This window comes from Empidonax traillii, unplaced genomic scaffold (assembly GCF_003031625.1).
Source record: "Empidonax traillii isolate 1590-97213 ecotype Southwest subspecies unplaced genomic scaffold, ASM303162v1 scaffold783:size459103, whole genome shotgun sequence".
Lineage (NCBI taxonomy): Eukaryota > Metazoa > Chordata > Aves > Passeriformes > Tyrannidae > Empidonax > Empidonax traillii.
Window position 1 is genome coordinate 265,820 of NW_020955976.1, and position 12,292 is coordinate 278,111.

Sequence of the window (12,292 nt, forward strand, 5' to 3'; positions counted from 1 at the left end):
CTACACCCAGAACGTTGTTCCAAGGAATCTGTTTTTTTTTCCTGATTACTTGGAAAGTTGGAGGTAAAATGTGAATTAAAATAACTCACTTGAGATCACGCTAGACTGTCTTTTCTCAGCATGAGGGGATAATTTGCTAGCTTTTCCTCTTGCTGTCAGGAAATTATGTCTATTAATTTATAATGAAATAACCCCAGGGAAAGCAACTGGAATTAACAAATGGGCCTCTGCTAAGTACCAGGGACAAAGAACAACAGGCCTAAATTCTTAATCTTTTTCTTCACATCTAAGAAACAGTCTGAGAAGAGCTCTCAGCTTCTCTCCCATGTGAGATGTACTAACAGCTCCTTCCCTTCAGCCAGCAATGCAGGCAGGAAGCAGCTCCTCCTGGTACTTCAAACTCAGGTTTTCTGCTTCATTTGCCTCCTCCTCCCTCGCAGGCAGGAGGCTGGCATGGGCAAAGGGTTTGCCAAGTCCAAGGGCAGAGAGAATGGAGCAAAGCACAAGATTGGAGAGAGGCACTGTTTGGTACCAATTCCTTAAACACTTCTGCCAAGTGCTGAAAATGGAACAGTTTTGCAGCCAGAGGTTTCAACACCACGAGGTCTGAAAGGAACTCTCTGCAGCAGTGCCACAGTATCTGAAAAAAGGAACTACAGTAACTTCTCTGGTGGGTATGGGAAGTGGGAGAACGTTGTACCTGCCTACCTCAGAAGCAAGTTAACTGCTGATCTTCACTTGCCCCTCATTCTGGCCCTCGACAAAAGTGCTTGCATCGGCATTTTTTAATTAGTTTTTACTCAGAACAACCAGGAACTGTTAAGACCTAGGCTTTTTCTTTTTGCTTCAGAAAAGCACAGTGTGCAAAGTTTTCAGGTGTCCTGCCCTTCCAAGCTCCCATTTCTGACCCTCTTCCACAAAAACATCCACATTTGTCCGTCTCCAAACTCCATTTGCTGCCTGATAACTCCCAGCCAGGAAGGGCATGCGAGGGCAGCATCATCATGTTAAGAACAGGACAGAAACATTATGTCCTCTCCTCTCTGACCTCCACCTCTTTAATCTCAAAGGCATTAGAACTAATGCACAACAAGACCAGGTACGGAATGTGATTTCCAGGTACACGGTTTCAGCTCTACCCACCTGAACAGAGTAACACTCCAAATGACAACCAGAACAGTTGGCTTTACTGAAGTCCTAGTATCTCAAACTTATCTAATTTCAGAGGGAAAAAAAGCGAGGAATTTTGCTTTCTAAAAGCCTCCCTGAGGCTGATTACCCCTGGCAGTGGTGGGCACCTGCTGCAGGTCCTACAGGTTCATTGTCACAGCTTCTCTCCTGCCACACAAGTCTCACCAAGAGTACTCAGACAACATCATGTGGCTGGCACATGCCCCACTAAATGATGATGAGACAATTGCACTTTGCTCTTCCCATCTCACCATCCTGTCACTTCAGAAAACACAGAAGTTACCCTGGAGGATCACAAGATATTGCAGTTAAGAGTCAGCATCCCATGATGAACTGGAGAGCTGCTGGATGCCAGTATCACCCTCCAGGCATGTGATCCTCCTTGGGAGTGATTCAGATGGCAGCTAGGAAGAGAACCTAAAAATTTTAGGAGAAAAGGACTTAACTGAGATAATGTTCTATGCATCTACAGACAGGTAATCTGTAATCAAGCAGCCAGCTATAACATTATTAACACAGATATTTCTGCATGCCTTTCTATCACCTCCCAACAACAGAACATCTTAAAGGGATTGAAAAATCTTCACGCTTGTTCCTCTGAAAGTAAATGAGTCCTAGAAACACTGGTCCTCCCTCAAGGCTATTTGAGTGCATGGAAATCTTTTGATGGACCTTGGACCACAGTCCTGTTCCTTTACCTGGTATCAAGCTCTTCATTTTGAGAATCCACCAAGTGCGAGGACACATTAACCTCAGACCCAGGTCCTGCCAGGCAAGTCTGAAAGACAGATCACAGTCTTGCAGGGAGCTCCACTGACTGCAATACACAACTGACCCAAAGGCGACCCCAGAGATAGGAGCCCACTTTCCTTACCTACTATAAAGCCCTTCTAAATGAAACTTCAGGAAATTAATTTTATTCAAAAGGAACTAAAAAGAAAACCCCAAGAAAGGAAAAATAAGACGCAAAGTGCTCTAGGATGATGCTTTTTAATTGTTATTTTATATCTTTAAAAACAAATCAAACCATTAAAAACATTATAATGTGCGGAAATTTCCTGTACAACAAATATGAAAACAACAAAATTTGTACATCGTTTCATGATATTCGACAGTCACTTATTTGAAACATATCAACTTTTCCCTTCTTAAGCAGGCCCCAAATGGGAAAAAAGAACAGAAATGCAGGAGATGTAATTGTCACACAGTGGAGCTTTCAGTGGACAGCTTTAGATAATCAACAGCAACAGAAAACACTGACCAAAGAGACAGATCTCAGCAATTATAACACAAAGATCAGAGGGCAGGGAGAAAATAATTGCAGGAATTCAAGTCATCTTGACCAAAACAGATCCACAAGGTAGTGGAGCATTACCTGTGCTCCTCCTCTTCCTGCAGAGACATCCTAAAAGGCAGGTCCTACTTATTCACATCGTCACTACATCCAACTTTATCTTAACAACATTTTAAGCCTTATCAACTTTTTTCACGTATCAACATGGGATCAAGGGGTCATTTACTTCAACCTTCAGTCTCTTCTCACAATGAGTCAGTTTTGGGAAAACATATGCATCCAGTTTTATTTAAAATGGATACTCATTAGATGGTGCCACAAGCGAGAATCTGATGTCTGCTTCCAACACCAAAATAATGGGACAGATCCGACTGTTTAGGTAAGAGGATCTGGGCAATGGTCAGGCAAAACCAGTTACTGTTCTAGCTAGTTTTCTGATCTTCTGCTGCAACGTTATGAAATCAACATTATCTAGCATGGAAGACTCATCTCCCTCTCCTCTGTGCTATACAAAACAAGGGCCTTCAGAAGCAAGACAGCATTTGCCACCCTAAGGCACCAAGTTCTTGGGAGACCTGGAATAATGAATACTGGCTCTGTGCTCTGCACAGATGTGCTGTAACTAAAAGAGTAAGAGTTAAAAAAAACCCACAAAAATAACAACAAACATGACTGTAAGGGGCAGACTTTCCTCCCTCCCAGTTCCTTTGGAATGGTTCTGTTTGGTCCAAGTGGTTTATCTTTGTTTGTCAACTGACAGCAGCTTAGGAAGAATATCGGTAAGAGATCCACTTTGTGGACAGCCAGCTTGGATGGAGCTGGCAGGATCATTAACCTCATGGTAGTTTTTTTTGTTTTGTTGGCTTTTTTTAAAAGTATTTCAGAGAAAGACAGGAAAAACATATTCAAGAACCCACAAGTGGCTGCTAAAAAAAAATATACATATATAATAAATTTAACCAAAATAAACAAAACTCCAAAACCAACCAACCAAAAGCTGAACTGCACTGTGGCCAGTTCTCTAGTTTTGCTGACACAGCACACCACAGTTTCACAACAGGTTGTAAAGAATTCCTCAGGATATTTGTAAAGTTACAGTTGTGCACCAGGAATTCCTACATTTTCCTTCAGCTGACATTGGATCCTGTGAGGTTGCCAGGTTCCACTGTAAAGCCACATACATTCTCAGCATCTGCAGCTTTTTCTGACAAGTCTACTAAAACAAAGAAAAAAACCCCCAAAACAACAAAAAAGCAGCAGAATTCCAGGGACTCTGGTTATTAAACCTTCATAAGATTTTTCACCTCTTTATAGCTATTCTATAGCATTATTCATCAACTTCATATTCATCTGCAATGCAACCAGTGCAATGATCCAAAGACCAAAAAACACACCCTCCCCCCACCCCAAGCTACTTAAGTCCTTCATTGATAATGCCTTCCTAAGTCTAACAGTTATGTACCAGCACAATAAATCCAATCTGATCCTTGACCTGTGAAATCAACAACTGGAGGATTTCTGCTTGCTTGTTCTGTTTCTGAAAGGACCAGTTAAAACAACAGCAGCAGTACATTGCAAGTAATTATAAAACAATTGCATTGGAACAATGAGATGCAGGCAGGTAAGACGTGTCTCAGTCTTGAATGGCTAAAACAACTGAGAAATTTGTCTTTACAGCAGAATTTTGTACAATGTGTTTTGGTAGAAACAGTAAAGCCAGTGAATCATTTGGGAGTGCTTGAACACTTGGAACCTTAGTTTCAACATTTTCACAGATTTATATATTTGAGGAAAAAACAACAACAATGATAAAAAGACACCAACCTGAGAAAAACTCTATTAGAATAGAGTGAGCATTATTCAGTAAATCATATATTGCACCTTTAAATAAATCATTATAAATTGTATAAAAACAGAAATATCAGCCAGGAACAGGGAGGAGCTACTCTGTCCTTCACACACACCCACACACACCCTCTCGCACACACATTCACAGATTCACTTTCTCTGTTGTTTTTTTTTTCTACAGTTAAAGCTCGGAGTGACAGACCACACTCCTTTTCCTCTGGCAGAGGCACCAAAACATTAAGGCAGGGGATATTTATGGTGAAATGCGAAAACAAAGCTCACCTCCAAACTTCTGGAGAGTCCTGCCAACAGTGCAACTACAGTAAAGTTTGACATAAGCCTTATTTAAAAATCTGTGTTCTCATTAAGAGTTTCATACAAAAATAGAATCTCTGCTGTTTGTTTTTTCTTTTTTTCCTAGAGTAGCAACTAGAAAAGGCACAATTTCCAAGTATAAATGTCCATTTGAAGGAGCCATTTGTACTCCTTTTTTTTTTAAATAAAAAGGAACACAACAAAAATAGATCACAGAGGCACATATCTATTAACTAAGGAACCAGATACAGTAGATAAAATATGTTCCTGAAACTTATAATTAAATATATTAAGACAGCTCACAAGCCTGGTGTCTGTAAATGAAATCATATAAAATCGTAATAAAAAGCTTGTGTTATTATTTTAATATTTAAATTCTAGTTCACTGTTCATACTGCAAATGCTATTTCACCTATCAGTACTGTTAAATTCCCAAGAAAAAAAGCAAGATTCCTCTGTTAACTTCAAATAGTTTTGCTTGTGTTGTGTTGTTTTTTTCTTTTTAACATCAACCCGCGGCTCCTGCCAGCATTGTGTTTTTCCTCCTGTACAGCACTCCTCTGAATGCAGACAGAGCTGGAGAAGCCAGACATGAGACAGTGCACACAATCCCAGAAAACATGAGTAGAACACCTCCTTTTCCTCTGGGCAGGTAACACGTCCTGGGGAAACTGCATTCCTGCTGGACTATGTGTGGTAGCCATTGGCCTTCCCGAAGCCTGGCCCAGGTGTGAAATTTTCATAGATTGCCATTGCTGTCATGTTTTGGTAAATAAGATCAGTTTTCTTCTCCCTCTGGGATTTAATAATATCCATAACACACTGGTTTAGGAAGACGTACTGGTCCTGATAAGGAGAAAAAGAGAAGGTAATGCATTTCTAGAAAACCTCTGATTTTCAAAGCAATTCTGCCTCTGAATGTAGATTTTGGCACTGCACTGAATGTTATCACAGAGTATTTTTTAGAACTCGTGTGTGTAGTTCATAGAAAATAGAGCTGGAAGGGACGTCATGATGTCATCTGACCATCATCCCCATATAAAACTAGGATCAAGTTTATTGTCATGCCTAATGCCCTCCTAAAAAACTTTCACAATAGAGATTTTACAGCCTTTTTCAAATCAGCTTGAGTTAGTTCATACACCTTCCTGGATCAAAGTGATAATTTCAGCAGGAGAACTTGTATTCCTGCAGACCACAAAAGAAAAGATGCACGTCGAGACCACCTGACTCAAGATCGTTCTGGCTTACAGCTAAAGGACAAAACCCACACGGGTAAAACAAGCTGCAAAAAAAAAGTCTGCTTTGGGATTTGATTCCTTCCAGCTGCAGATGCCAGTCCTACAAAGTACTCTTGCTTGGATGTATGGTGGCCCCTGGCTATGACTACCTCTGTGGGAAGAGACAGAGAAGGAAGGAGGGGAAGTTAAATAAAGGGCAATTTTAACTCCTTAGTATCTTATCTTCCTGTAGTTCTAAGCTACATCTTGAGCCCACGCTTCCTGGATTATTAAGCACACTTGAAGAACGTGCTGCCGGGCCCAAGCCAGCCTCACCTCAGTTTGCACCATTAAGGGCCGGTGCATGCGGAGGTCGTACACCACTCCGTACACATCCACGGTGTTCTCCATTTCCATCTGCTGAATCAGGCGGTCAATGGCGATGAACGTCCCCGTTCTCCCGACACCGGCACTGCAATGACATAGGGAGGCTGTTTACTGCTCCTACTGCTTTCTACCAACCACCTGCTGGTCTGATGAAAATCCAGTGAAACCGGTATGATGCCTCCTATTATTTCAGTGGCACAGGCAATAAAAGTTTTGGCAGCCCAAAGGGGTGGCTCTTACCACCACCGAGCGGAAGGACAGATGTGCTTCTGGGCTCCTCAGCCTTGCACTCACACAAGATTGTATTGAAAAGCACTTGAAAGGACAACTTTTTCAGCTAAGTTTTCCAGGCTAGGAGAGATTCTAATGAAATTTTGTATCACTTACTTTGCTACGTACGTAGCATTGATAGTTTCTGAAGCACAGGGCAAAGGTTTTAATTCGGCCCATGTCTTGAAGCAAAAAACTTATTTTGTTTTTAATCCCATTGGGAAAAAAAAAAAAAAAGAAATTGATCATAAAAAAGCATGTCTACCAGAAACAAGTTCTTCCTACCTGCAGTGCACCAGAGTAGGAGAGTCAATTGGATTTTGACTGTTGTACTGATGAACAAGGTGTCTAAAGTCGATGAGAAGGTCTGTTGTCTCTGGCACTCCGTGATCCGGCCAGGAGGTGAAATGGAACTGCCGCACCGTGTGGCTCTCTGGTGTGTTGGACTACGGGAATATACATTAAAAAACAAACCAAACCAAACAACAAACCCACAAGCCAATGAAAACTGGCTTCAGAGGAGCAACAGTAGGGGTTTCCTGCCATATGTACTGGGCCAAGGTCAGCTTCAGTGAAGATGCCTGTTACAAAATCTGCTGCATTGTTCTTTGCTGATGGGGCTAACTGTTCATTCCAGCAGATATTACAAGTATCTGCATAAGCACAGGGTTATTTTATATACTAACAGCTAACAACCAAGGCAGTACTTACCTTTTCTACAGTGAAGTCCCTTATTGTCCATTCTGGAAGGACAATTTCTGAGACCATTGTCACTATAATGTCACCATAGGTCTTGGATTGCTTGTCTGGCCAGTACTGCTCACATTTTGTCTAAGAACAGAGTTAAAAAGTTAGACACATGACACATGGCAACTGACTCTTAGTTTTAAATAATACACCACCTGAAGCAGAGCTAGAAAGCATGTCACCTTTCTCAAGAGCTATTCCAGGGCAAGAGAAGCTCTACCAAAATCATTCTTTAGAGAGAAGAACCCACCCTTTAAGACAGCAATTCCACAACTCTCCTGAGGCAATCTATTCCAATACTCAGCAAATATGAAAATGGGAAAAAGCTAAAAAAGGAGTTGTGCCTGTTTGATTTAGAAAATAGTCTTCCACCAAGAGGGTGGTTGTTAAAAGAAAGTGGTCAGTCTTCAAACTACTACAAAATTAAAAGGGATCCAGCTGCCTTCAAGAGACAGTTCAGTTTTGATAAAAACATACCCGAGCTTGTTCCATACATTTTGTCAACATAACAATAGAGTAGATATTCTTTTCCCAAATCATTTGCCAGAAGTCATCTATAGTATTGGGCAAAGGACCCTGTGCAGCAATAAATGCCTTCTTTGAGTTATAGCCCTAAGAAGAAAAAACCAAAATCAATATATATATACACACAAATGGGCATCAGTGAGACATAAAAACTGATTTTAAACATCATTAAGAGCTAAGCCTACATCAGAAAAATAAACATTATATTTCATTTCAGCTAACGAAGCAACTTACAGGCATATAGTTTGCGTTAATATAATCACCAGATCCAGGGCTTTCATTTGAAAGTTTAACACGAGAAATATCATCTGCAGAAAGAAAAAAGGAAAAGACAATCATGAATTTTGTAACTGGAACCTTTCACCAAAATACTGTTTATCTAATGCATGGTTTCTAAATAAGAGGTGTTTTGGAACAGTGTGCATTTTAAGAATAAGAACAGAACTTTGGGAATCATAACTAGCAGTACTTTTATAATTAAAGCCTTCAGAAAAATGAGTGGCCAGGCTAAACACTCAGAATACTCAACACAGTTTATTCAGTTGTTAAACATGGTATGGTTTTGCCTATTTATATATTTTCAATCCAATAAAATTTTACTAGTTTTAATTACTGCATAAAAAAAGAGTAATTTGTCTCCTGCTGCCATTGCAGCTGATGTTTTTCCTCCAAAGCATCCGTAAGTACCCATCACTGTTCACCTCTCAATTCCTTCTTACACTCTGCTACATTGGGATGCCCACGGGCAGCTTGGCAGTGCTTAAGGCTCTTCATTCATCTGCAAAGTTGGCCTTGCATTTCTTATAGCTCTGCCTGTATATCTGTCTGTGGCCAACTGTTATCCTCTTGTGTTTCCAACCTGGACTGCAAGTTTCTCACGAATGGAAAATGACAGTTATTTAATTAAGGGAAAGTTCTTTAAAGGAATTTTCTTAAGAAACATCCTTGAGGGAAAACTCTTTCAGGTTTGCTTATACAGTGATTTTGGGAAAGCAGCAGCTCAAATTCAGTCATTTGGAAATGGAAAACACTTGAAACCTCTGGGTACTTTTGGAGCCAGATTAGCCAAACCCAAGGTTTTCACCTAAACATTCGAGCAATAGAAGATGCAAAACCAAAGAGAGTAACTCACATGGTAAGACATTGTTGTATCTATTTTTTCCCCTGTTCTCAGGTAGTTCAGCAGCAAATTTGGGCTGATGAACACCAGCAGACTTGAGTTCCTACAATAAAAGAAGGATTCATGAGCACCTGGTCCTGGTTTCAGAATCACACAGAAACACATGAAAAACAAACAAATACACCAAGCAAACACTCCTGGTCTGTGCTGTAAAAGCAAACATGTTAAACTGGGATAAATGCCAATAAAAAATCATCTTATTACAGGGTGGGAGGGTGACAGTGGCAAACCTGATAGAGAAGGGATTAATACAGAATGTAGGAATTGTAGTGTGTTTAAAAACCAGAGATGGGCTTTGAAAGCCTGGAAACAGTTTTGCCAAAACACAACACTGATGTCAATGGCACACTAGTTCTGGCCCCGAGACACTGAACTACTTTGCATAAGCTTTACAGACATTGCAGGGAGAAAGGAAGCAAACACATCATGAACAGACTGAAGGAAGGCAAGGTGGAACACCAGCCTAAAAAGTACAATCCCAGAAAGAATTTGAAGAATAAAGTCAATTAAAAACTTCAAGGAGATGAGAAAAAAACCCTAATTCTTGAACAGCACACATGACAACGCAGAATCCTTCCTGACACTTCCCTCCTGTCCTCTGTACCTCGGGACAATTGAGCTTTAGCACGTGTCATAGAAAAATATCTATGGTCAGTAAGCAAATCATAATTGCTGTTTCTCTGACTGCTCCTCTGAGCTATTCACAGGTGTGGTTTGCAAATCACACATACACACTGAAGAAGTCAGTGAAATTAGCAAGAGACCTGTCTTGCTGTGTACTAAAAAACCCTCTAAGATGAGAAAAAAGAAGTGCAAAAGTTAAATAGCATCCCTCAGGCTAACCCTGCCGTGTGACCAGGGCAAGGACTCAGGAGGTCCTGTCTGGTGAGAGGTCTGACCAGCAGGCCATGCTGGAAGCTCACAGGTAGTGATGGTAATTCAGGACATGAAGTATTTACCATGCACTTCAACTGAATTTGTAGCTGCACAGGGGAAGGGAAGGCTGCACATACAGTTTAACAGTCTCTATAATAAAGGATCCTCCTCTTTCCCTTCAGTAAGCCTTCTGTATGCTCCATAGGAAAGCTGATTTGACTTTCAAAAAATATTTGTCACGAAGTTCTCTCCACTGAGGAACATACCTCATACTCTTCTGCAAATCCACAGTTGGAGTCAGCTTGCTGCTTCTTAAAGTAGGACTCAAAGTTCTCCACTTTAATCATTTTTGATCTAAAATGAGAAAAGCCATCTATCAGCAACTGTCATTAGGTCAAGAAACCATGAATTAATTCAGTTAATGTGTTAGAAAGTGTGCTTTACTTACTTCTTGACCCTTCAGGGGAGGGAGGGGGGAAGAAAAAAAGGCTGATTAGACACATGCAGTTGTATTTTTCACTGTGTGAATCTAAGAATTAAAGCATGACTGTTAGCTGCAGCCACAAAACTGTGCATTTACAGGGGACAGGGTATCAAGCATAGCATATAACTGCTCTGTTAAACCAAGGAGAGAATAGTACATCCCTCAGGAGTTAAACACTGCAGAAGGCGTCAGTCAGTCACTTACTCCCACTAGACTGAGCCCACTGTCTGGTATATTTTATGTCATCTATCAAAGTCTACACAGGTGGGATTTCATGGGACGCTCTGGCCATGCCTTTCCATCAGCACAAAAATGGGTGCAAAAACCAACAATGTGGTTCAATTGCACTGCCTGTGACTTCTGATATATTATGGCTACTCCCCCATGGCCAGCTTTTACAATCACAACATTATCTGAATTAACGGCTCAGCACACAGCAGTCACAAACAATAGAAAACATGCAGGTCACAGGGCTCATTTTGCCTATGTGCACTTGAGCAACAATTTGGTTTGTTCCCTAAATGTGCACAAAGCCTGTGTTTCATTCAAACATCCTGTTTTTTCAAAATCACGTGCAGCATTTGTGGGTCTAATGGTGATTCCTGAAGCGAACACTCAAATCTCTTAAGTGGCTCTAGAAGTCTTGATCAATATGATTATTTTTAGTCTGCAGGCTGGGCTCTTTATATTCCCTGAGGAATTAATAATTCAAAATTCCATATAAAACTGCTCAGAAAACAAGTATCTGGGTTCAGAGTAATTATTGCAATTATTGCAAATATCACTTGATCTCAGAAAACAACATATGAAAGGACAATGAACTTACTTAATTGGAGAAAAAGACACTTCAGTATTTCTTTTATCTTTCCTGTAAGGTGAAAGAAAACAACAAAGTAGTTTCACAGTAGAATTTAATGGAATGCATATGAGATTTCTGATGACAGCTATTTCTTGTGCCTGCTGAAAACAATTTCTTTTAAAGCATCTCGTTCTGTGAAAAAAAAAACCAAACTCCTGAGACAAACCTTACACTTCATCCTTTATTTGGTGATGCCATTCAAGGGGATTTTTTCTTTCTGTTGGAACCACAGTATAAATCCTGAACAAAAAGCACATATTTTGGTGGAATAAGTACATCTGAGGGATCTGCACTGCTAGGTAACATCTCAGGAGAACTGCTACTGATATCAGAATCCCTACAGTAAGTGTTCATTCAGTGATGATTTTCAGTCATACTGAAAGTGGTTGTTGAATGAAAACAAATGTTCTCATTATTGTACACAGTTATTGGACACAATTTGGAAAACAACAGCAGTTAATCAAAGAAGCTAAGAAAACTGGACTAAGGGCCTTACTTAAGTCTTAACTCTTTACTTAACTCTTTAGAAAAGATTTACTACATGATGAGAAGCAGAAAAGAGCCTTTGTGGACTCTTACATCCCAGATTATTTGGAAAAGCTAAACCTTAGACAACCCATCAGCTTCTGGAAATTCCAAAATGGAACTTTGTGACAGGGAGTTAAAAAGCACATTCATGGAAAACTTAAAATCAAACCATCTAAAAGATAGAATTACATATGCCTTTTAGCACAACAGTTCGTGATGTTTGACTTCATAAGCACCCCTGAATGGTGAGGCACTAGAACAGGTTGTCCAGAGAAGCTGTGGATGCCCCAGCCCTGGCAGTGTTCAATGCCAGGTTGGATAGGGATTTAAGTAACCTGGCCTGGTGGAAGGTGTCCCTGCCCATGGCAGGGGGACTGGAATGAGATGATTTTTAAGGTCCCTTCCAACCCAAGTCCATTCTATGATTCTATTCTATCAACTACGATTTACTTTGTTTAGCTCTTCTGAACTCATCAGTTTGTAACTATGGGGTTAAACAAAGTGATTTAACAACTGGTTTGATACTGCAATTCTAATCTGTAACATACAAACAACATTTTTAATACGA

The 12,292-nt window shown here is 40.3% G+C and overlaps 1 protein-coding gene across 6 annotated transcripts in view; it reads right to left on the bottom strand.

Annotated features, from left to right (window-relative positions):
• Positions 1-2,162: 2,162 nt before the first annotated feature.
• PTPRJ (protein tyrosine phosphatase, receptor type J) overlaps positions 2,163-12,292 on the bottom strand; it is a 76,459-nt gene continuing 66,329 nt past the window's right edge. For 5 of the 6 annotated variants that reach the window (XM_027901407.1, XM_027901409.1, XM_027901412.1 and 2 more), the window contains 10 exons: positions 11,164-11,205; positions 10,302-10,310; positions 10,120-10,207; positions 8,930-9,020; positions 8,032-8,105; positions 7,750-7,884; positions 7,237-7,356; positions 6,811-6,971; positions 6,205-6,340; positions 2,163-5,494 (listed from right to left, as the gene is read on the bottom strand). In XM_027901407.1, the coding sequence (XP_027757208.1) occupies positions 5,336-5,494; positions 6,205-6,340; positions 6,811-6,971; positions 7,237-7,356; positions 7,750-7,884; positions 8,032-8,105; positions 8,930-9,020; positions 10,120-10,207; positions 10,302-10,310; positions 11,164-11,205 (1,015 nt within the window). In that variant the 3' untranslated portion in view covers positions 2,163-5,335. The remainder of the gene's footprint in view (positions 5,495-6,204; positions 6,341-6,810; positions 6,972-7,236; positions 7,357-7,749; positions 7,885-8,031; positions 8,106-8,929; positions 9,021-10,119; positions 10,208-10,301; positions 10,311-11,163; positions 11,206-12,292) is intronic. The other variant, XM_027901408.1, reaches the window with a different exon arrangement.